Source organism: Bos taurus, chromosome 5 (genome assembly GCF_002263795.3).
Source record: "Bos taurus isolate L1 Dominette 01449 registration number 42190680 breed Hereford chromosome 5, ARS-UCD2.0, whole genome shotgun sequence".
Taxonomy (NCBI): Eukaryota; Metazoa; Chordata; class Mammalia; order Artiodactyla; family Bovidae; genus Bos; species Bos taurus.
In genome coordinates, this window is record NC_037332.1 from 93,650,030 (window position 1) to 93,676,405 (window position 26,376).

The 26,376-nt window shown below is 40.2% G+C and overlaps 1 protein-coding gene across 1 annotated transcript in view; it reads left to right on the forward strand.

The window, feature by feature from the left end:
• SLC15A5 (solute carrier family 15 member 5) overlaps positions 1-26,376 on the forward strand; it is a 97,014-nt gene that overhangs the window by 47,836 nt on the left and 22,802 nt on the right. The window contains 2 exon segments of the mRNA XM_003586109.1: positions 613-801; positions 12,438-12,566. Of these exon segments, the coding sequence (XP_003586157.1) occupies positions 613-801; positions 12,438-12,566 (318 nt within the window).

Genomic DNA, 26,376 nt, shown 5'->3' on the forward strand with positions numbered 1-26,376 from the left:
TCAAGTAGCCCTGAGAAACTGCTCTGAGAGGTGCGGGATGGAGTCAGATTATATAGAAGTTTGCAACAAAGGGAGAAGATAGTCTGAACATCGAAGATTACTGGTAGTTAAGGAAAACCAGATATCTCACGGTAAGAAATTTAGCTCTCTTCTATGTATGGGAGAAGAGGGCATGACAGCCCACTCCAGTATTCTTGCCTGGAGAATCCCATGGACAGAGGACCCTTGGCAGGCTACAGTCCATGGAGTTGCAAAGAGTCGGACATGACTGATGTGACTTAGCAGGCACACATGCATGTCTGGGAAGATGCAAGCGTCTGGACTCACTGAATTCATTCCTTTCACATGCACCTCAGCTATCTGGGGCCAGTAATCCTGCATTTTCACATCCCCAGCTGCCCCCTCCCTCACTCCTGTCTGTAAGGAATGTCGTGTCGGCAGCTATATCACAGGGATTGTTCTTTCTTTTGGGGGCCCTCCGGGTTGAGAAATTCCCATTTGGAGGGCCAGAATCATAGATGGCTGTGAAATCCTTGTTTATAGATATGGCAAGAGATATTCCATTTCACTGACTTTTAAAAAAAATTTTTTTTCCTTTGCATTCTTCTTCAGTCGCTGGCAATCTTTGTGCTGCCTTGTCTGTGTTGGTAGCTGGCTTCTTTGAAATACACAGAAAGCATTTCCCTCCAGTGGAGCAACTTCTTTCAGGCAAGGCTGTCACCGTCTCCTCCATGGCCTGGTCCCACCTCGTTCTTCAATACGTTTTACTCAGAGTGGCTGAAACCCTGGTCAACCCAGCATGTGAGTAATAATTTTTTTTCACCTCCTGTTGGAACATACTGAGTCTTTACTCGGAGTTCATTGCCTCAGGTGGTTGGAAATCTGATCCTGCCCCAGAAATTTCCCACAATGCTTCACAACAAGCTTATGCATCATCCTCATTTAAAAAGAAATTACAGTTTCTCTTTGTTCTTTTACCACATACAGACAATGATTAATTCTACCTGAAGTTGATAGGATGGAATGGAAGATTTACTAATCTGGTTAAAGGTAGCAATCATTTGGTCAGAAACAGGAGAAAATTCTGCTAAAACTTAGAAGATAAGACCGATATGTAATCTTTCCTCTGATCTTCTCCCTTCCCACCCTCTCCCTCTCATTCATAAACTCACTTATATACTCCCTCCAAAAATGACAATTGTAGTGTACGTTGAGAGTATCAGATCAGATCAGATCAGTCGCTCAGTCGTGTCCGACTCTTCGTGACCCCATGAATCGCAGCACGCCAGGCCTCCCTGTCCATCACCAACTCCCAGAGTTCACTCAGACTCACGTCCATCGAGTCAGTGATGCCATCCAGCCATCTCATCCTCTGTCGTCCCCTTCTCCTCTTGCCCCCAATCCCTCCCAGCATCAGAGTCTTTTCCAATGAGTCAACTCTTCGCATGAGGTGGCCAAAGTACTGGAGTTTCAGCCTCAGCATCATTCCTTCCAAAGAAATCCCAGGGCTGATCTCCTTCAGAATGGACTGGTTGGATCTCCTTGCAGTCCAAGGGACTCTCAAGAGTCTTCTCCAACACCACAGTTCAAAAGCATCATTCTTCGGTGCTCAGCCTTCTTCACAGTCCAACTGTCACATCCATACGTGACCACAGGAAAAACCATAGCCTTGACTAGACGAACCTTTGTTGGCAAAGTAATGTCTCTGCTTTTGAATATGCTATCTAGGTTGGTCATAACTTTCCTTCCAAGGAGTAAGTGTCTTTTAATTTCATGGCTGCAGTCACCATCTGCAGTGATTTTGGAACCCAGAAACATAAAGTCTGACACTGTTTCCACTGTTTCACCATCTATTTCCCATGAAGTGATGGGACCGGATGCCATGATCGTTTTCTGAATGTTGAGCTTTAAGCCAACTTTTTCACTCTCCTCTTTCACTTTCATCAAGAGTCTTTTTAGTTCCTCTTCACTTTCTGCCATAAGGGTGGTGTCATCTGCATATCTGAGGTTATTGAGATTTCTCCCAGCAATTTTGATTTCAGCTTGTGCTTCTTCCAGCCCAGCATTTCTCATGATGTACTCTGCATATAGGTTAAATAAACAGGGTGACAATATACAGCCTTGATGTACTCCTTTTCCTATTTGGAACCAGTCTGTTGTTCCATATCCAGTTCTAACTGTTGCTTCCTGACCTGCATACAAATTTCTCAAGAGGCAGATCAGGTGGTCTGGTATTCCCATCTCTTTTAGAATTTTCCACAGTTGATTGTGATCCACACAGTCAAAGGCTTTGGCATAGTCAATAAAGCAGAAATAGATTTTTTTCTGGAACTCTCTTGCTGTTTTTCATGATCCAGCAGATGTTGGCAATTTGATCTCTGGTTCCTCTGCCTTTTCTAAAACCAGCTTGAACATCAGGAAGTTCATGGTTCACATATTGCTGAAGCCTGGCTTGGAGAAATTTGAGCATTACTTTACTAGCATGTGAGATGAGTGCAATTGTGTGGTAGTTTGAGGATTCTTTGGCATTGCCTTTCTTTGGGACTGGAATGAAAACTGACCTTTTCCAGTCCTGTGGCCACTGCTGAGTTTTCCAAATTTGCTGGCATATTGAGTGTCTCTTAGGATTTGAAATAGCTCAACTGGAATTCCATCACCTGCACTAGCTTTGTTCATAGTAATGCTTTCTAAGGCCCACTTGACTTTACATTCCAGGATGCCTTGCTCTAGGTGAGTGATTACACCATGATGATTATCTGGGTCGTGAAGATCTTTTTTGTACAGTTCTTCTGTGTATTCTTGCCATCTCTTTTTAATATCTTCTGCTTCTGTTAGGTCCATACCATTTCTGTCCTTTATCAAGCCCATCTTTGCATGAAATGTTCCTTTGGTATCTCTGATTTTCTTGAAGAGATCTCTAGTCTTTCCCATTCTGTTGTTTTCCTCAATTTCTTTGCATTGATTACTGAAGAAGGCTTTCTTATCGCTTCTTGCTATTCTTTGGAACTCGGCATTCAGATGATTGTATCTTTCCTTTTCTCCTTTGCTTTTCGCTTCTCTTCTTTTTCATACGTTGAGAGTATATAAACATGCAAATGAAATGAAAGTTTAAGCCAGTTTTCCAGACAACTCAGTGTCTTTAAATTAAATGACACTAAATTAAGTGTGATCACTAATGTTTCATAAGACAGGTTCAAAATAACTTTATTAAGTATCAAGGGTTTTCTGTATCATCTAGATGCTGATATTAATTAAACTAGCCACTTCAAAATTCATCAAAGTATTTCAGTGACTTCTTACAAAACTGCAGTATGTATGTGTGAGTGTGTGTGTGTGTATACTTATCAGTGTGATCTACTGCATCTTATATTTCTGTCTTCCTTATAAGTTCGCCACACAGAGAATCCTGATTGTAACTCAAGCCAATTATACTTTACCAAAATTACTTTTACAACTTCCTGACTCTCTTCCTGCCTCTAATGTCTTTCCCATTCTATCTGCTCAACTCAACCTTTTGAGCAATATTCATAGATGACAATTCTAACTAATTCTCTTGTCTAAAACCTTCAATTATTCTATTATCTTCAATTATTCTTAAATTCCTCAAAGCAATATACATATGTATATGTATTTAATATATATGCAAATATACATATATATGACATCAAGGTAATTCTTGTAAAAAAATCAAAATAAAATTAAATGTAATTACAGCCATATATTTATGTTAGACTTCTTTTTTCTAATTTTAAGTCATTTCATTCACATGGAATAAATAATTTTATGAGATTCTAAGATGTGACTATCACTGTTTGACACTAGAGGAAATACAAAAAAAGTATAAAAGAATGTCACCACACAAATGTTTGTGACTTCCCTGATGTTTCCAGAAAATTGTTGGAAGTAGTCAGCTGACATTTTATAGGTAATGAATGAAGGTGATGAGTGAATGCTCATGTGCTCAGTTGTTAAGTCATGTCCAGCTCTTTTGCGACCCAGTGGACTATAGCTTGCCAGGTTCCTCTGTCCATGGGGTTTTCCAAGCAAGAATACTGGAGTGGGTTGCTATTTCCTCCTCCAGGGAATCTTCTTGACCCAGGGATCAAACCCGAATCTCCTGTCTCCTGCAATGCAGTTGAACTCATTACTGCTTGAGTCATCAAGGAATCAATGAAGGTGATGAGTGAATACAGTTAGGAAATTCCCAGCCAGCTAAGCAACTGTGGTTCAACATTTGAAAGCCAGTGAGATACTTTTAACCAGAGAGTTAAAAAGGCAGATCATGTCATATTAAGCACTTAGTCCATCCATCCCTGATTTCCCATCTGAAAACTGAGGTCCAACTAAGTCCACTGACTTTTCCTCTATAGAGCTCATGGGACAGGGAGCAGAAGATTTCATTTTAATTTCCAGCCTTGTTATTAACTACACATGTGACCTTAAAAATCCACTTAACCACTAAGCTTCACCTTTTAGACCTTTAAAATGGAAATACTTATAATTCTTCCTCATATCACAGCATCAGTGTAACAGTCAATGGGAATGAAACCTACTCCTGAGAATTAAATGACATAAAATGTGAGAGGGTGTTTTGAACTATGAAATCAAGAATCATTCTTCTGGAAGGCAGTATGGCATAGTTGTTAATATCCATGAATCTTAAAGTCGGACGGAACTGAATTCAAACCCAGTTCAGCCACTGACTTAGTTGTGTGACCTTGGCAAAATTAGTCTGCATTTCTGAGCCTTTCTCATCATCTGTAAAGTGAGGAAGGGATGTTGTAAGGACTAAGTGAAGTATTTCATGTAAAGGAAAAAGCAGTATGTACATAGACAATATATAGGATAGACCACACTCACCATTAACAATTGTACAGCTTCCCTGGTGGCTCAGACAGGTAAGAATCTGCCTGCAGTGGGGGAGATCTGGATTTGATCCTTGGGTTGGGAAGATCCCCTGGTGGAGGGCATGGCAACTCACTCCAGTATTCTTGCTTGGAGAATTCCCAAGGACAGAGGAGCCTGGTGGGCTACAGTCCACGAGGTTGCAAAGAGTTGGACACGATTGAGTGACTAAGCACAGCACAGCACATGTGTGCTGTTATTATTGTTACTGTGCTTCAGGGAAATTAATAGTCCAAGACTCAGGGCTCAAGCACAGATGTCCGGCTCACAGGTCATAGTAGAAAACCACACCTCCCACAACTTGAACACCAAGAGATCTGATAGTGGGAGCAGTATGGTGTCTTTGTCACCAGTCATCCAAAGTCCCTTTTTTCTTCCTACTTCTCACCTCCAATCCAACAGCAAGTCAGTCTTTACTCTGAAATATAATTTAAAACTGGTCCTGTCTCATCTCTCCTTTTTCTATTCACCTGGTTTCTAATCCCAGTTCTTTTCTTCCCCATGTACACTTCTTATTTTTTAAAAATAAAAGATTTAATATTCCAGGGATATAGTGGACTTAAGTGTGAGCTGTTTAAAGTATTTTTAATAAACATCACTGCTGGAAAAGTGGCATGTAAATGCACAGGTGGGAGTGTGTCTGGCAAGAAAATGCAAGGGGTCTCATGCAGTTGGAAGAATGAGGAAGAGATAAACTGGTCAAACTCTCAAACTTCTTTTTGCTCCAGGAGGGGCCCAGGTTCAACCATTTGTTTGGAAAACTAGATCCCACATGCCACAACTAAGAATTCACATGCGACAACTAAAAACTCCTGCATGCCACAACTGGAGAAGGAAATGGCAGCCTACTCCAGTATTCTTGCCTGGGAAATCCCGTGGACAGATGAGTCTGGCAGGCTACAGCCCTTGGGGTCGCAAAGAGTCGACACAACTTAGAGACTGAACCACCACCACTGTGCTGAAGCTGAGACCTGGCACAGCCAAATAAATAAATAAAATAAAATAAAAAAATTTTTTAAAATTATAAACAGCATATTTTTATTTTAAATCATACATATATCAGGTATTTATTGTTCATCAACTTAGTTTAACATTATTCTCTTATAGATGTAAAAAATAGGTATCTTTTTTAAAATCATAAACTGCAAGTATTATTGTTTGGTAATAGCATATTTGAGAATTAAACCTAATTCTTTTTTTGTTTGTTTGTTTGTTTTTTTAAAATGAATTGGTCAGCAGGGTTATGTGGTTTTCTCTAGCTACATCAGACTGCGTGGATCTAGGAGCAGATAGTGAATTGTCTTGCCAGTCAATTTCCAGAAGGAAAGAGACAGGCAAAGAAATGAGGGAATGTGGAAGAATATGATTCTAATAGTTGACTGTGGAACTTAGCTTGGATAAAAAGAGTAGTGAGGACATGTAGGGCATGAAAGAGGTGAAAATAAGGAAAGGAGTAATGGAGTGGAATCCCTGAAGGAGGACAGGCATTTTGATGATTGGGTCATTGAGAGTAAGCTGGGAAGATGGAAGGTGGTAGGCAGAGGCCAGTGCACAAAGTTGAGATTATAGATCAGTGACAATCACTACTCTGGGGCATGCGTTGACAAACTTTTTCTTAAAATTTTCAGATAGTAAGTGGTTGGTTTTGCACTCGTTTCTGGTGCAACTACTGAACTCTGTCATTGTGATGTATAAGCCGTCAGACATGATATACAATGAATGGGCATGGCTGTGTCCCAATAAAAGTTTATTTATAAATAGGTGGCAACTGGACCTTACCTGACGGTAGTTCACCAACCCCTGGTCTGAGGTACAAGATTCAGCATGTGTCCATAGGTGTGAGTGTCTAAGGTCAAGTCGGGGACAAGGATATTGGAAAGGGGGCCATGGAACTGAAAAACCAAGATATGACAGAATGGAAGGTTGGAAAGATGATCTATATGTATGTGTGTGTTAAAATTGCAGGGGACTTCTCTGGAGGTCCAGTGGTTAAGACGTCACTTTCCAATTCAGGAGGGTTGAGTTCACTGGGGGACTAAAATCCCACATGTATTGAGCCCCCAAAATAAAAATAAAACAGAAGCAATATTGTATAACAAATTCAATAAAGACAGAAATAGTACACATCAAAAAATATATATTTTTTAAAAACTGCCAAGAATTAAGGCAGAAGTGGAACCAGAGAGTGTAACCATGAGAGGGGAGCTGATGACTTTGAAAAATATAAGAAAATGTCACAGAGATTGGCAGCTCATAGCAAAGACAAGAAATATTAGGTGATCTAACCAGGTAACATGAAATTCAAAGTTGAAGATTTTATACAGATGAGGGAGGAATAATGATCTGAAAATGTTATAGCATAAAGTTCCATTTTCTAGTTCTGCCATACTTCTCCACATGTTCAAAACAAACCCCTCACCAAATGCAATAAACACATTTTAACTGTTTAAGAACAAGTGAAGTAAAAGAAATTTCCAAGAATGGGTCTCCAGTACCAGCTGCCTGAGGAAGGTAGTTATGGCTCTATAGTTTGTAGATTCCACATAAACTGTGATGGGGCATCTCTGCAAACACTACAGTCTCCACCTGGAGACACATTTCAACTTGCTCTTTGGCAACAAGACCAGCTTTCCCATACACTGTATATTTTTTCACTATGTCTTCACAGTAAAATGATCTTCCCTGGTGGCTCAAGCAGTAAAAAATCTGCCTGCAATGCTGGTGACTCAGGTTCGATCCCTGGATCTGGAAGATCCCCTGGAGAAGGGAATGGCTACCTTTCCAAGTATTCTTGCCTGGAGAATTCCATGGACAGAGGAGCCTGTTGGGCTATTAAGTCCATGAGGTAGCAAAGAGTCAGACACGACTGAGCGACTAAAACTTTTCACAGTAAAATTAGGATTTTAGAATAGTGGCAGACTTGTTGATTACATCTATACTACAATATGCTAAAAGAAATATCATGGAACCTAAAAAAATCAAGTCGATGGTCACCGAAGTCAAAAAAGATCAGAACACGCAAGTAGATGCCTGAAATCGGAGATCGGAGGACTTGAAAAGTGAAGTCCTATAAAAGGGAACCAGAGATTTTCAAAACGAGGAAAATGACACCAAAGAGAGATTAACCAGCAGGCAGAGAGCTGGCAAAGTGTGCTCATGAATTATATACCGCACCAGAAGTTCTAGCAAGAGAAAAGCATGGGATTAATAATTAACTAGCAAAGTAATAATGGGCCCGAATGTTCTGCTTTTTCTCACTGAAAGAAATCATCCTACTTCATCTTCCTGCCCATTGTTTGTCTCCTTGTATTTAGAAAGAGGAAAGTTCACCAGCCAAATCCTTTTTGTAACTGAGTCATTCCTGCCCAAAGCCTCTTCAGCGTTTCTCTTGCACTTTCCTTTGGCTCTTCCTGAGAAAACTTGCAAGCTTGGCCTCAAACTCCTGCAGGTAATTTGCAGGGCACAAGACAGCTCTGGAACCCACGTCTCCTGATGCCGATATTTGAAGCCTTTCTTCACAGCATTTTACTTCTCATCATCATTACCTTAATCTCCAATAACAATATTTGTGATATTAAGCACCTGGTTAGTGCTGCCCTTAGTATTATGCATAGCTCTGCTCTCTGCCCTCCCAGAGTTCAAAATCCAGGGAAGATGTACTGATACTTTCTCCCACCCTCAGCCTTAGCACTTCAGCACATCTGAAGCACAGATATTCCTTTAAATGTTTATTGAATGATAAATAAAAACACATGGAGAACACAGAGAAAGCAAAATGAAAACGTTAAATAAATACAGGAAGGACTGCTATGCTATGCTATGCTAAGTCACTTCAGTTGTGTCCGAGTCTGTGCTACCCCATAGACGGCAGCCCACCAGGCTCCCCCGTCCCTGGGATTCTCCAGGCAAGAACACTGGAGTGGGTTGCCATTTCCTTCTCCAATGCATGAAAGTGAAAAGTGAAAGTGAAGTCGCTCAGTCGTGTCCAACTCTTAGCGACCCCATGGATTGCAGCCTACCAGGCTCCTCCGTCCATGGGATTTTCCAGGCAAGAGTACTGGAGTGGGGTGCCATTGCCTTCTCCGACAGGAAGGAATAGTAATGCCTTTACATTAAGTATAGTAAGTTCATTTATAAGTGCTAGACAAGGGACTTCCCTGGTGGTCCAGCGGACAAGAATTTGCCTTTCAGAGCAGGGATGTGAGTTCAATCCCTGATCTGGGAACTAAGATCCTACATGCCTCGGGATGACTAAGTCCACTCACCACCATGAAGACCCAGGCAACCAACAATAAAAGTAAATTAAATTTTTTAAAAGTGCTGGACAAATGCAGAGTTTTACTGGGGGTAAAGTATGGGGAAACTAGAGGTGAAGTCTTCCTGAAAGGGAAGAGGGAAGGTAATTAAATTTCATTCGTTGTAGAGAGAGTGAAACTAAAAGTTTAGTGTTCATGGCATATCAGTTTTCTATCACCACCTTTCTTTTTAAAAAGAGCTTCAATATTTATTTACAATCTCTCATTGCAGAAAAATTTGCTAAGTACAAAAGAGTAGGAAAAAAAATTTTAAATCCAATCATTCAGCCACTCAGAGCTAAAACCATTCATATTATTTAATGTGTTTCTTTACAATTTTTTGTCACTTATATACAAAAGAGAGAGATTAGTACAATAAACTCCCATGTATTCACATTCCAGCTCTAATAATTTTCTACACATGCCCCAAACTATCTCATCTTTACCTTCATTCACATAATGTCTTCCTCTTCATGATATAATTATGAAGCAAACCACAGGTATCAAATTATAATAAATACTATAAAGATTTTAGTTTGTATCCCTAAGATGGCTATTCATGGTTATGTTGATATGGAATGCATACAATTATATATGCTTACTTCATTTATTTCTGATATCAAAAAATTATGTTTAATTGAAATTTAAAATAAAAACTTTCCTCCATAGTTTTCTTTTCACCCCTTACCACCATCATTAGTACTATTCAAACAATGACTTGGGAGGGAAAAGATAACCATTCTGGAGACCCAGTGCTTAAGCTACTGCCTCTCCTTAAATGGGATATTTAAATGCATATAAAAATAAATAAAAGGGAATTCTCTGGCAATCCAGTAGTTTAGACTCCACACTTTCACAGATGAGGATCTGGGTTCAATCCCTGGTTAGGGAACTGCTGCTGCTGCTGCTGCTAAGTCGCTTCAGTCATGTCCGACTCTGTGTGACCCCATAGACGGCAGCCCACCAGGCTCCCCTGTCCCTGGGGTTCTCCAGGCAAGAACACTGGAGTGGGTTGCCATACTAGGATCCCACAAACCATGAGGTGTAGCCAAAAAACAAATTTTGTAATGCATATAAAAGGATTTGCACAGTGCCTTGCACAAATAGGAGATATTTGATTTGGTAAAATTAATATTGTTACAAATAGCTAACCTTATTCAGTTCTTGTATACATCATAGCAAGTAACAGTCATACACCTCCAACAAGTACATAATGAATGATCTTACTACCATTTCATAGCGAAGAAGGCTGAGGCTTGGGAAGTTTAAGTATAGAATCTGCCTACCAAGCAGGAGACATGGGTTCGATCCCTGGGTTGAAAAGATCACCTGGAGAAAGAAACGGCAACCCACTCCAGTATTCTTGCCTGGAGAATCCCATGGACAGAGGAGCCTGGCAGGCTACAGTCCATAGGGTTGCAAAGAGTTGGACATGACTTAGCGATTAAACAACAACCTAAAATCACAGAAGTAATAAACATCTGACCCAGGATTTTATCATAAGCTCATCTAAGTCAGAGCTCACACTGTCCACCGCCATGCTAGTTTTCTATGATAGATTGAGTTTTCCATGGGGAATCTAATGATTTATATGGACAACAGAATCATAGAACTTACTGATATCACCATGATACTATCCAGTACAAGTCTTCCCAGGTGGTGCTAGTGGTAAAGAATCCACCTGCCAATGCAGGAGATGTAAGAGGCACAGGATGGATCAATCCCTAGGTCAGGAAGATCCTCTAGAGGCAGGCACAGAAACCCACTCCAGTATTCTTATTTGGAGAATCCCGTGGACAGAGGAGCCTGGAGGACTTCAGTCCATGGGGTCACAAAGGGTCTAATACAACTGAAGCAACTTAGCATGCATGCATGATACTCTCCAGTACAAGCCTTAGCTCAATCCAAAATCCATAAGAAATACTCAAATTGATGTATAACTTGGGTGACTATTTTGGGACACTCAACCAGGTAGCAGTTAAATTTTCCTTATAGCTACATAGGAGTGTGTTTTGCCACATTTTATTCCTTGTAGATATCTGTAAACTGTAACATTGTATCAGCTCAGTTCAGTCACTCAGTCCTGTCTGACTCTTTGTGACCCCATGGACTGCAGCACTCCAGGCTTCCCTGTCCATCACCAACTCCCGGAGCTTGCTCAAACTCATGTCCATCGAGTTGGTGATGCCATCCAACCATCTCATCCTCTGTCGTCCCCTTCTTCTCCTGCCTTCAGTCTTTCCCAGCATCAGGGTCAGTCGGTTCTTTGCATCAGGTGGCCAAAGTTTTGGAGTTTCAGCTTCAGCATCAGTCCTTCCAATGAATATTCAGGACTGTTTTCCTTTAGGATTGACTGATTGGATCTCCTTGCAGTCCAAGGGACTTTCAAGAGTCTCTCCAACACCACAATTCAAAAGCATCAGTTCTTTGGCGCTCAGCTTTCTTTATGGTTCCACTCTCACATCCATACATGACTACTGGAAAAACCATAGCTTTGACTCAACGGACCTTTGTCAGCAAAGTAATGTCTCTGCTTTTTAATACACTGTCTAGGTTTGTCATAACTTTTCTTCCAAGGAGCAAGCATTTTTTAACATCATAATATATCTTACTCTAGTAATGTTAACAAAAGTGAAGTGAAAGTCTGTCAGTCATGTCTGACTCTTTGCAATCCATGGACTATACAGTCCATGCAGTTCTCCAGGTCAGAATACTGGAGTGGGCAGCCTTTCCCTTCTCCAGGGGATCTTCCCAACCCAGGGATCAAACCCAGGCCTCCCGCATTGCAGGCGGGCCACAAGGGAAGCCCAATGTTAACAACGCCCAACAGAAATTTTACCTGCATCAGTAAACTTTCTTGGAGGTATGATCAATACTGATTTGAAGAGTACCTATACTTTTACTTTAGAGAGAATTTTCTATGAATTTATGGTTGCTGGGAGGAAGAATGGAGGGAAGGGATAGTTAGGGAGTTTGGGATCAATATATACAAACTCCTGTATTTAAAATAAACAACAAGGACCTACTGGTTAGCACAGGGAACTTGGCCCAATGTTATGTGGCAGCCTGGATGGGAGGGGGATTTAGAGGAGAATGGATGCATGTATATGTATGGCTGAGTCCCTTTGCTATTTATCTAAAGCTATCATGACACTTCTAATTGGCTATACTCCAATATAAAATCAAAAGTTTAAAAAAAGGAATAATGTTCTAAATTCTGAACTTTTGTCTTCTCAGTCTCTGTAATACACAGATTTGTTCCAAGTACCATCAGAGGAACCTTTATGAATTGCTTGACACTGATCAATGGATTTGCTTGTTTCATGGGGGCACTGCTTTTCGAGTCGGTCTACCTCATCTCAGAAGGTAAAAAATAGTTCCATGGTTTGCTTATATATATATATTGATTTGATGACTAGAGAATTGAGAGACAAAACCTTAAGAGAGGCTTTGCCAGCGTAGTCTTTTTTTTAATTGATCCACTTTTGCAATTAAGATAGAATTAAGATAGGAAATAGACTCTTGCTGTATTCATTAATTTCTGGGAATTGTTTTTCTTTTGATAGGAGGAGGTAATTACAGAATGTCACTTCTCATGAGACCCTGTCTGCTGTCTTTCTTTATTGTACTTTAACACAAACTGGTCATTATATTCTTATTAGGTTTTTCAACAGGGCTATATTCAATAATGGGTCATAGACAACCCTCATAAAAGGTAAGTCCTGTGTAAATATAGGAGGATGGGGGTATCTGGATGATCCTTTATCCAGAAATATAGTCTTCAACCAAAGAGAAATTGTGAGTTGAATTGGAAAAATTTCCCAATAGATATTTTGGTCAGAAAGCGAAAGCGAAGTCGCTCAGTCATGCCCGACTCTTAGCGACCCCATGGACTGCAGCCTACCAGGCTCCTCCATCCATGGGATTTTCCAGGCAAGAGTACTGGAGTGGGGTGCCATTGCCTTCTCTGGACTGGTCACTTACTCTAACAGAAATTTCTCTAGTTCCTCCAAGGAATCAGAATAGCTTAGTTATGCACAAACTCTCTCTCCAGGTGCTGCTGCTGCTAAGTCGCTTCAGTCGTGTCCAACTCTGTGCGACCCTATAGACGGCAGCACACCAGGCACCCTTGTCCCTAGGATTCTCCAGGCAAGAACACTGGAGTGGGTTGCCATTTCCTTCTCCAATGCATGAAAGTGAAAGGTGAAAGTGAAGTCGCTCAGTCGTGTCCGACTCTTCGAGACCCCATGGACTGCAGCCTACCAGGCTCCTCTGTCCATGGGATTTTCCAGGCAAGAGTACTGGAGTGGGGTGCCATTGCCTTCTCCGATTTTGGTCAGAAGAAACAACCAATCTGAAAAAGTCACATGCTACATAAAAAGTACTACTCTTACATGGACTGGTAGAAAAATCAAACAGAATAACATTAAAGATTAGCTGTCATGACAAAATGTCTTTGCCTGTATATTAAATCTACAGACTTTTTCCTTTATTTGTTCTGAGATGTTAATACAGCTTAAAATTTATTAAATTTGCTTGTGCTTATTTTATGGGAAATACTGAAAGCTTATTGTTCTCTCCTTTCAAAAATAAAATACATTTTAAAATTGTAAACAAATATTCTATTCTTTACAAATAAATTTAATTTACCTACCTTCCAACTATGGAAAAAATAAATTCTATGAAAGAGAAACTCCTTTTAACACTAGGTATCCATTCAAAAAATATTTATGAGGATCCACTGTGTTCCAGATACCATATTGGGTACTAGAGATACCATGCCAAGAAAAATTAACTTACAGATCCTCACAAAATTTCCAGGGGTGTAGGGAAGCAATAAAATTGAGTAATAAATTAAATGATAGGCACAGTAGAGTTCAAGGAACAAATCTACAGTCTTTGATTGTTAAGATCAAACCCTGTTCTTAGTTAACTGAGAAAGTTAAGCCAAAGTATGTAATGAGTAATTACCATGTGCCAGGCTCTATGTTATTAATACGTGGAATTATGTGAGACATGGTTCCAGTTCTTATGAGCTCACATTCAAACTGTCATAACTAAGTGTGAACAACAGAATTTGATCTCTGATGATCGGAGTCTTTAAATGTAAACAAAGCCTAGAACACCAGTATTAGGATTTTATAAGATAGCTTGGAAAAATCTTACTAAAACCTCTACCTAAACATCTCTTGACAAGCTGGCTATAAATGTGGAGATTCCCCACAAACTCCCCCTCAGAACTGATAATTTGCTAGGAAGCACAATACTTGTGATTACAGCTTTATTATAGCAAAAAAGTACAAATCGGAATGAGATAAAGGCAGAAATGCATGAAACAAGGTCTGGGAGGGTTCCAGAAACAAAGCTTGTTTCACCCTCAGAGATGTGGTACCCAACTGGCACATCAGTATGTGACAATACACAGAGCACTCTCTACCCAGGAGATCTTACCTGAGCTTCAGTATGCAGAGTTTTTTTTAATTGAGGTAGGGGCTTCCCTGGTGTCTCAGACTGTAAAGAATCTGCCTGCAATGCAAGAAGACCCAGGTTTGATCCCTGGGTCCAGAAGATGCCCTGGAGAAGAGAATGGCTACCCACTCCAGTATTCTTGCCTAGAGAGTCCCATGAACAGAGGAGCTTGGCGGGCTACAGTCCTTGGGTTCACAAAGAGTTGGACATGACTGAGCAACTAACACTTCTGTCTTATGTGGGCAGGATTGACTGAACCATTGGCCATGTAGTTGAACTCAGTCTTCAGCCTATCTTTTCTCCCCAGAGACTGGGCTGATACCCACTCTGTGGCTCAAAATCCCAACCCTCTAACCCTATGGTTGGTCTTCCAGGCTTGCCAGCTCCCATTCTGAGTCATGCCATTAACAAAAACCATCAGGTGGAGCTTAATGAGCCAACCATGAATAACAAAGACACTTCAGTCACTTGGGAAATTCACAGATTTTAGAGTTTACCTCCCAGGAACCAGGAAGAAAAGCCAGACAATTCCCTTATTACACACAACTGTTCTTGCAAATATATTTTACTGAAAATCTATTTTTACTGAGAATCTGCATTGTATGGTAGGATCTGTTATATAACATTACTGGGTCTATTACAATTTTATAAAGTTGACAAAGCGTCTACTCTCTAGTTGCAGTGGGCAGGCTTCTCATTGCAGTGGCTTCTCTCCTGGCAGAACACGGGCTCCAGGGTGCATGGGCTCCAGTAGTTGCAGCACAAGGGCTCAGTAGTTGTGGCTCCCTGGCTCTAGAGCTCAGGCTCAATAGTTGTGCACATGGGCTTAGGTGCTCTTCAGCATGTGACATCTTCCCAGATCAGGGATGGAACCACATTTCCTGCAGTGGCAGGCTGATTCTTTACCACTGAGCCACCATGAAAGCCCAAAAGTTTATATAGTTTTGGCAGTTTGGTGCCCATTAAAGGAGGTCTACCAAGAACACAATGAGTACATCTTAGCATCATGCAATGTGAGGCAGAGGGGAGGAGCAGTCTCTAAACTTATATTGAAAAGAACATCATTTTTTAATACAAATTTATTTATTTTAATTGGAGGCTAATTACTTTACAATATTGTATTGGTTTTGCCATACATCAACATGAATCTGCCACAGTATACACGTGTTTCCCATCCCGAACCCCCCTCCCTCCTCTCTCCCCATCCCATCCCTCTGGGTTGTCCCAGTGCACCAGCCCCAAGCATCCTGTATCCTGCATCAAACCTGGACTGGCGATTCATTTCATATATGATATTATACATGTTTCAATGCCATTCTTCCAAATCATCCCACCCTCTCCCTCTCTCACAGAGTCCAAAAGACTATTCTATATCTCTGTGTCTCTAGAACGTCATTTAAATTACTGCTAATTCATTTAATTTACTTATTTAAAATATGTTTCTATTCATACTAATACTGTATTGCATCAAGTCATATCCTAATCAGTTAGAAGCTTGTAATTGGGTGTCACTGTAGAGGTCATCTAATCTAACACTGTACCAAAAACTAGAAGATGCACAATCTTCTTCTAGTACCCAGGGAATGTTCTCTACTTTGAGAAGTAACCCATCTGTTGATAAATATATTTCCCAGAATAAATCTAGTTTTTCTGTCCACATAGCAACTCTTCAAAACATTCAATAAATATTTGGGGCAATAATGTACAATGTTAAAAGTGTAGGTTCTATAGCCAAACTCCACAGATTCCAATCCAGGTAGTCTAGCTGTGTGTCTTCAGTTTTCATGTCAATAGCAACAAAAAATAATTCATTATGTTGCTTAGAGGATTAAGTAGTTAATATGCCTAATAAGTATTCAATAAAGATAGCTATTTTGACCCCCTTCTAATATATAGACAAACCACTCCAATTTTTTTCATAGTACATGATTCCCTGATTTTTCATTATCAAAACCCCTCTATCTTGATGGATAGATAACAATTTGTCAGTATCGTTCTTAAAATATGGTTTCCAGACTCAATCACAGGCTCAAAATGGGTACATCCAAGACAGATATGTTACTTTTATCAACCTTCTCAATCTCTCTCTCTCGGCATTTTTTTTTAATAGAATGCCAACAGAGATTGTAGTTACTTTTTCAGCAGTTGCATCACACCTATATTCTATTAAAACCTGAGGCTTCTTTTTTTATTTTTAGCAGTTTCTCTCAGTTCAGTTCCAATCATCTTATCACAATTTCTTTGTCTAATTAAATGCAGGACTTTATCTCTTATCCTTAATAAATGTCAGCCCATCATTCTAAATAACAGACAGTTTAAAAACTTGATTCTGTCATCTGGTGTATTTCTGGTCTTTACTTCTTTACCAGCTTTGTGTCACTGGCAAATTTAGTAAGCAAGTTTCTAGATTTCTTTCAGGTAATTGATAAAATTGTTGAATTGGACAGGACCAAAAGCAGAGCCTTGTGGAAAATTCCTGGAGACCTCACTGTAAGTTAATGGTAATCAACTAATCCTCCCCTTTTGGATATAATCAGCCGCCTCATCACCCAATTACTATCATTGAGCCCACACGATTCTCCATCATTCCCAGAATGACATCACAGACTTTTGTCACATAGTTTTTTCTGGGAGTAGATATATCTGAGTTTGTGACAGTCACTTTAGCCATCAGATTACCATTCATCAAGAAAGGCAATGAAGTTCATTTAGATGATTTGATTTTAGTGACCCTAAACTGGCTTATGGTGACTAATTAGGGCCTCTAAAAGAGAGTGATCCTTAGACTATCTGCATGATTTCAGGTAGGACACCATCTCGTTAAGAATGTTTAAAAAAAGGAAACGCTGCACTTCACTGTTCTCAGAGATGATGAGAAGATAAAGTTAAATAATGTATTTGAGCATTTTAATGTTAGAGATTATTTTAAATATAGAATAAAGCCATAGTGGCCCATTCAGTTAGAAATAAGATCAGTCTGTTTAATCAAACAACCAGACCAATTTCTTTGACAGAACTGAGCATCATGAAAAAGAACTCTATAGCTCTATGTTTAAGCATCCCACAGGCCTCCACATTCCATTTAGCATATAGGATATTTTAAATCTTTAAGGATTCATGTCAGCAGAGCATGTGTGTATGTGAGTGTGTGTGTGTGTGAGTGTGTGTGTATGATTGGAAAAGATGATCAGTTATCACGGTCTCCAAGCTGCATTAGTCATTTTTAGCACCATGATGGAGAATGGTGTGAATGCGGTAAATTCAAAAGATTTCTCAAAACTTGACGGTGCAGACAGATAGCTGTTAGAGTGACATTTTCAGTACAAGTGAGAAAACTGATGCTTCTGGGATCTCTAACTCTAAGTGCCTTAAAGGAGAAGATACAAGACTAAACCCATCCTCCTACACTAATCATTTCAGGAATAGTTTATCTAAAAGTAGCAATGCTAATAAAAAGGGAGTGAAGAAGTCAGTCAAACTGCTTATTTCGACTCTGTGCCATTAGCAACCAGATCAATTTTCTCACATGCGTGAGCACAAGCTTACCTTCTGACAAAAATAACAAAATGGGAATTCAGTGGAAAGTGACATCTTAGTTACGGACGTGGAGGTGATTGAAAGATCCAAAGCAGAATGTCTCAGAGAAAAAAAGGATAATTGGGCAGAATCAAGAGGTCAAGGTATACATCTTCCTGTCCCTCTTAGTCCTTCCTCTTCGGAGTTCAGCAAAGGGGCAGAGAACATAGCCATTTAACGCCCATCAAGAGCCATTTTAAAATAAAACTGTGATCTTTTAAAATTCTCATTTAAATATCTCTGATGATTGAGACCACTGACAGCCTTGTCGGCATGAATCACTGAGTTGTTCTTGAAATGGGAATTTGCAGTTGCAGTAAACTTGAAAGAAGGAAATATTTATGCATCTGGAAAGCTATTCAGCTGGATTTCACAGGTCCGCGCCTATTTTCTTAGAGATGGGTTTCTTCAGACTCAGGTCAGTGCCTAAGGTCCAACCTCATATGGGTTTTGAAATGACAGACCCAGAGGGGAAAAGCGGCTCGCTACGCAGTAATTCACCTATGTTGTTATTCAGTCGCTAAGTCGTGTCCAACTGTTGCCTGCCAGGCTCCTCTGTCCCTGGGATTTTCTAGGTAAGAATGCTGGAGTGGGCTTCATTTCCTTCTCAGGGGATCTTCCTGACCCAGGGATCGAACCTGTGCCCCCTGCATCTCCCGCATTGGCAGGCGGATTCTTTACCACTAGTGCCACCTGGGAAGCCAGGCCATATTCTTCATTCGATTGTCAAGTAGTTTAGTGCCCCCATTCCCATGGATAATATGGCAGGCCCCCAGTGCTCCACAAGCAGGCCCTGCTCTTCCTCAGTCAGAATCAGGTGCAGAGACCCCCTCATCTAGTGGGATTATAGGTCCCAGAAACAATTTTTTCTACATCCTCAACGTTTGGCTCTGCAGAGACCCTCGGCATTGCCCTGAGACCTTAAGTTTTCACAACAGTATCAGGTCAAAGCTCAAAATACCTTTCCAACATGGACCGCAAGTATCCAGTGCTGTTGGCTCATGAGAGGTAGAAAGGGCAGAATTTGGAGTCAGAGCACTTGAGTTCAAACTCAACTCTGCCCTTAATAAGCTGTGAAGTTTTTAGCTCTAGGGGTTCAGAACAGGTCTCAAGATGAGTTCCTTTGGCAAGTGGATTATTTTCAGTGAAAGACAGTGGGAACCCTACTGCCTCTCCCTTAGCTTCCTAGAAAAAAAATTAAATTGGAAAGTTTTCCCCAGAAAAAAAGAGTTTTCATCAGAGATACATTGTATCTAAGATGGCAGGGCAAACATCTAATTACCAAAGGTCTATATTTATCTAGGCCTATGTGCTCAGTCTGTCAGTTGTGTCAACTTTTTGCAACCCTCTAGACTTCAGCCCACCAGACTTCTCTGTCCACGGGATTCTCCAGGCAAAAATACTGGCATGGGTAGCCATTCCCTTCTCCAGGGGATCTTCCTGACCCAGGGATCAAACCCACATCTCCCACAATGGCAGGCAGATTCTTTACCACTGAGCCACCTAGGAAGCCACAAGATTCTTACACTATTACGTTATTATATTTATCTATATGGCAGGGCGGACATCTAGTTATCAAACATCTGCTGTCTTTCTTATCATCCTATGAATGACCCTCCTTTTTTGGAAGCTCTAGGTCCCTATCCCATTTCTTACATCATGATGGCATATATACCTCATTGCATCTTTCTCTCTTTGAACCTGTCATGTGTGTGTGGGAGGGAGGGGGGCGGTCCTTGTAAGGACAAGATTCAATTTTATTTTCTCCTGTCAATCTGTCTCAGGTCAGTTTCATTCTTAGACCAGCCAGAAGAACTGAGAGGGACAGAAGAAAGGATTTTGCACTCCTGACTGCACATTACTTAATTTTTCTGAGTCTCAATTTCTCCTTCTCTAAAATGGTGTCACTAACAACTTCTAAGATATCTTGGACGACCAGAGGAAATAGATATAAAGCACCAAATCAGTAAAAGCACACAAAAAATAATGATTTGTGTTGTTGGGTGGTTGTTATTGTAATTTGAGTGGGATCTCAACATTTTCCAAGTGGGCTAGGATTATCATGGATATGATGTTCTAGTCTGGCACTTTTATAATTCTTCAGGAAAGAATATGTTCCATAAATGCAGAGCACAGGTGTCCTAGTCAGCTTCAATTCTAGGACTGGATTGGGATGAGATGAAATAAAGCTATGTTCTGAGATTTTTCTTGGCCCTCCTGGACCCATGTCATTAGTGGTACACCCTTTGCAAGGCAAACTTACACATCTAGATAGAGTTAGACACACAACTGTGTTCCTGCCTGCAGTGTTGAAGTTGACTCTAGAAAGATGAATGGTATTTGCCTTGGTAAGCATAAGGGTGAAGAATTTCTAGTACAGAGAATATATAACAAGTGAAAGTGTTAGTCACTCAGTCATGTCCAACTCCTTTTGATCCCATGCACAATAGCCTGCCAGGCTCCTCTGTCCATGGAATTCTCCAGGCAAGAGTACTGGAGTGGGTAGCCATGCCTTTCTCCAAGGGATCTTCTCAACCCAGGGGTCGAACCCACATCTCTTGCATTGGTGGATTCTTTACCACTGAGCCACCAGGGAAGGGGCATATATCAAAGCCTAGAAGTAAGGAGTCACCTGGTGCATCAGAGGAACTCAGAGACCAGTAGCCTGAAATATTTAGGGAGAATCACGTGAAGTCAGGTCAAGAAAGTAGGAGTAAAATCATGCAGGAACTTTGGCTTACAGATTTTTTTTAAAAAAAAGCTGTATGCAATATATATGGAATCTAGAAAAATGGTGTTGATGAACCTATTTACAGGGCAGGAACAGAGACACATAGAAACAGAGAGAGGCATAGAAAATGGTCTTGTGAACACAGTGGGGGAAGGATAGGGTGGGACAGTTGAGAGTGTAGCATTGACATATATACACTACCACGTGTAAAACAGATAGTGGGAAGCTGATGTACAGCACAGGAAGCTCAGCTCAGTGCTCTGTGATGACCTACAGGGATGGGATGGGGTGGGGAGGGAGGCTTAAGAGGGAGGGGATCTATGTATACTTATGACTGATTCACCTTGTTGTACAGCAGAAACCAACACAACATTGTAAAACAGTTTCCCTCTAATTTTAAAAAATCTGTATGCCATAAGAATTTATAAAGGCATTAAGCAAGTCACATCTATTTGTGTTTTAAGATCACTGCAGATGCAGTGTAATTTGAAAAGGAAAGAAGCATGGCTTGGGAGAAGCAGGATGGGTTCAACGGAAGTAAAACTCAGGCAAGTCTAGTAATGATGAACTAGTGACAAAGTAGGCAGATGGAGAGAAATGGATGAATGTAGGCTTGATTTTAGAGGTAGGGTGAACAGTATCTAGTGATGGTTTTGAGTTAGGAGGTGGTAGCATGCGGGAGACAGAAGTGGGGTCAAGGAAGTATTCCAGATTCTGCCAAGAGATAACTGGGTGGGCAAAGATTCTATATACCAAATGGAGAACATTGGAAGACAGATAGGTTGAAAAACTTATCACCTGTTCATTTTTTAACACATTAAGTTTGACCTATCTATGAGACATCCAAAGGGAAATACCTGGAGCTCAGAAAAAGGATCTGGGTTAGATATATAAATATGACAATCTGTGGCAAAAAAATAGCATTTGAATCCAAGGAAGTGGACAAAATTATCTAGTGTGAGTATTAAGAATGAGAAGAAAAAGAGAGAAGGACCTAGGTATTAGAGGTTGGGTGGAGGAGAAATGGCCGGCTAGAGAAGGAAGAGGACAGCCAGAGAGGTAGGGGGAAATATATGCATTCATGCGTGTATGTGTATGTGCATGCATGTGTGTTTGCGTGCTGTGTGTTCACTGAAAATAGGAAATGGTAAATTGTGTTAAATGCTACTGTGAGATCTGAAACTATCACCACATTGATAATCAGCTATACTCCAATACAAAATAAAACGTCTAACAAAAAACAAGGATCAGTAAGAAATGAAAAAGAAAATTCTAAAGATGCTCTGAGGGTGAAATAGCTCAAACAAGTAATGTAAGGAATGGTCAAAAAAAGAAGAAATAGAAAGTATAAAACTTGGAAAATTCGTCAATATTTTAGTTTCAGAAATGCTGCTCGATGAAGTAAATGAAGTCAGATATTAAATATCTGTATAGAACACATTTCTATTTAACAGCAGCAAAATAGTCATTAACATCATTTGATAATGAGCAATCCTTTCCCTTATATTCCCTATATTTTATATAAACAATATATGTTTATGTATAAAAAAATGCTACTGTGAGATCAAATAATAGAATGAAGAATGGAAAGTATTCTTAGATTTGCAACATTATGATCCCTAACAACTGTAGCAAGAGTCATTTCAGCAGTGAAAAGGGAAAGAAAACCAGATTGGAGCAGGGTCAAAAATATCTACTAATTGAGGAAATAAACGAATCACATTTAAAACAACTTTTTTTTTTTTTTTTTTACTTCACAATATTGTATTGGTTCATCTAGTCAAGGCTATGGTTTTTCCTGTGGTCATGTATGGATGTGAGAGTTGGACTGTCAAGAAGGCTGAGCGCCGAAGAATTGATGCTTTTGACTGTGGTGTTGGAGAAGACTCTTGAGAGTCCCTTGGACTGCAAGGAGATCCAACCAGTCCATTCTGAAGGAGATCAGCCCTGGGATTTCTTTGGAAGGAATGATGCTGAAGCTGAAACTCCAGTACTTTGGCCACCTCATGTGAAGAGTTGACTCATTGGAAAAGACTCTGATGCTGGGAGGGATTGGGGGCAAGAGGAGAAGGGGACGACAGAGGATGAGATGGCTGGATGGCATCACTGACTCAATGGACGTGAGTCTGAATGAACTCCGGGATTTGGTGATGGACAGGGAGGCCTGGCGTGCTGCAATTCATGGGGTCGCAAAGAGTAGGACACGACTGAGAGACTAATCTGATCTGATCTGATTGTATTGGTTCTGCCACACATGAACATGAATCTGCATGGGCGTACACGTGTTCCCCATCCTGAATCCCCCTCCCACCTCCCTCCCCGTACCATCCCTCCAGGTCATCCCAGTGCACCAGCCCCAAGGATCCTGTATCAAACCTGGACTGGCAATTCGTTTCTTATATGATATGATACATGTTTCCATGCCATTCCCCCAAATCATCCCACCCTCTCCCTCTCCCACAGAGTCCAAAAGACTGTTCTATACATCTGTGTGTCTTTTGAAGAACTTTCTCTGAAGATTTAAAAAATAAAGTGATGGCTGGAGGAAGCTGTGAGTAGATTTGCCAACTTTAGCAGATAAAAATACATGACACCCAGTTACATCTGAATTTCAAGTAAACTAAAATTTTTTTAGAATAAATATATCCCATGCAATATTATGGATGTACTTTGCATAAGTTACACTTATAAAGTTACCAGTGCAATATTCAGGACATGCTCCTTCTAAAAAAATATTTCAAGGTTGTTCTCAAAATCAGATTTAACTATGGGTCCTGTGTTTTATCTGGGAAACTGAGATGTGAGTTCAAGATACTTTTTTTTAATCTTGAAAGATACTTGAGCATGTTTAACAGGTGAAAATATCTGGTACAAGTGGAGAAATTAAAAATGCAAGATAATGGGGGAGAATGGATACACGTATGCGTATCGCTGAGTCACTTTGTTGTGCACCTGAAATTATCTGAATGTTACCAATGGGCTATACTCCAATAAAAAATAAAAAGTTTTTAAAAAAGAAAGAAATATATGTGAGCAAAAAAAAAAAAAGATGAACGAAAGAAAGGGAGATTGACTTCTTATCAGAGGGTGGATATTTCTTTCCTCTACTGAAACAGAAGAAAGGAGAGTAGGTGTGCAGGTGCAAGCAGATGTGTAGTTCTCGTATTAGAAATATACGGGAATCTTCCTTTCAAGGATCCCAACTTTCTTCATAAAGTAGGCAGCAAACCATTCCTGAGAGCAAAAAGGAAATAGGATGAGAATGAAGAATGAGAAGAACGGGAGATAGGAGACTGTTATTTCGAGAGCTAGAAAAGATGATTTAGAAGAGAAGTGTTGGACTTCCCTGGTGGCCCAGTGGTTAAGAATCTGCCCGCCAATGCAGGGGACACAGGTTCAGTCCCTGGTCCAGACAGATTCCACATGCCACAGGGCATCTAAGTCCATGCACCACAATTACTGAGCCCATGTGCCTAGAACCTGTGCTCTGCAACAAGAGACACCACCACAATGAGAAGCCCATGCACCACAACTAGAGAAAGCCCATGTGTGTCAATGAAGACCCAGCACAGCCAAAAATAAACAAAAAAAAGAAGAAAAGTGTTAAGATGGGCGGTAGTGTTGAAGGTGTAGTTGACACTGGTGATCATGAAGGGCAATTTCAAACCTCCTAAAGCATGATTCTACCCAGTAATATTCAGGTGCTCAAGGCAGTCATGAAACTGTCCAGTAGATTTTAAAATGGTCTAAAGACCACAACTGGCAACCCACTCCAGTGTTCTTGCCTGGAGAATCCCAGGGACAGGGGAGCCTGGTGGGCTTCCATCTATGGGGTCGCACAGAGTCAGACACAACTGAAGCGATTTAGCAGCAGCAGCAGCAAAGACCACAAGACACAGGGAGAAAGGCACAAACTCTATTCATGACTTTAAGTACTCTGGGGTAAATCTTATAGGCTATTTTCTTATAAATATGCAAAAAAGTGAGAAAGCTTTCTTCTCAAACTCTGAAATTAATGTCTGCACCATTAGCTAATTGAAGCTGCAAATGAGTGAACAGACTGTACAAGCAGGCAGATTTGGGACAAAAATCAGTTCCTGCTATAAGCATGATGTTATTTAAACTCAATACTTCACTCTTTGAAATAGCTCCACTTAGAGATGGATTTATTAAATCAGTCCACAAAAACATATTAGGTTCCTACTATGTGCAAGTACTGGCTAGATACTGAATTAATAATACCAAGGCTGATGTTTAATTAACAAGAAGAATCTTATAGAAATATTTGACACTCAAATTAATATCAGATATATTCATTTGACTAATGCTATTACAATTACAGTTCATAGCTAATGGCATTATCGGGCTATTATCACAAAGCATTACCTCTTTTCTAAAACTCATTTCCATGATAATTCATTGAAATCATCATGAGAACACACTATCTTGATGGGTTTTTACCTCCCAATGCTCTTCAAAAGAATGAACTCACCCTTCTAAGAAAGCTTGTTATCCCAAATAGTACCCAGGCCTGTTCTGCAGTTCAAGTGAACGATGCATAGAGATTTCTCTACAGTTTTGAAAGACACTGTGTCCCTTCCTGGAAACAGCAAGCTGATTTCATTTTTATCCACAATTCCCAAGAAGTAGAAATGCGAATTTAAGTCTCCATGCAGGCATTGTTATGAGAAAAAAAGTATTGAGCATGTATAGATTCAGGACCCAAGCTCCAACCACCCCTTCATTCAACAAATACTTATTTTATCTCCTTTACATGACTTTAGGCAAACAGTTCAGGCTCTCTGTGCCTCTGTTTCCTTGTCTTTAAATTGAGGGTAATAATAATTTGAGTAGTTATTAGATAAATATGAAAAAAATGGTAGAAAAGCCAAAGTTAGAATATAGTTGTTAGGTATTATTTCCTTCAGGTATCATGAAAATTAATGTGTTTTAAAAATTAACTCAGGTAGGAGAGCTATGAATCTCAAATGAAGCATTTAAATCAGGTTACTGAAAGGAGGAAGGAAAGAAATTAACATTTATTAAGTGTCAGTTATATGCAGACCTTGCTACATGCATTTCACAAGGATATTATTTCATTAAATCTTCACAACAATTCTTTGGGGGTAGGTATTTGTAGCCCCGTCACGGATAAGAAGGAAATGAGCTCAGAAAGCTATACAAGTTGCCCAGACCCTATAGTGGTGGATTCCTGATTGGAAAGCTCTTTTTACTGCATAGGGTTTATTTCTCGAGATGCAGAAGCACATACACCCTGGAGAATGATGGTTACATCTTTTTAATTGCCTACTTCTTGGCTCCAAAGCCAAAAGCAGACAGTGAAGTGATAGATGTGCCTAAAATAAAGTAAGGTGTAAAACCCATTTCAGTTTTGCCTCA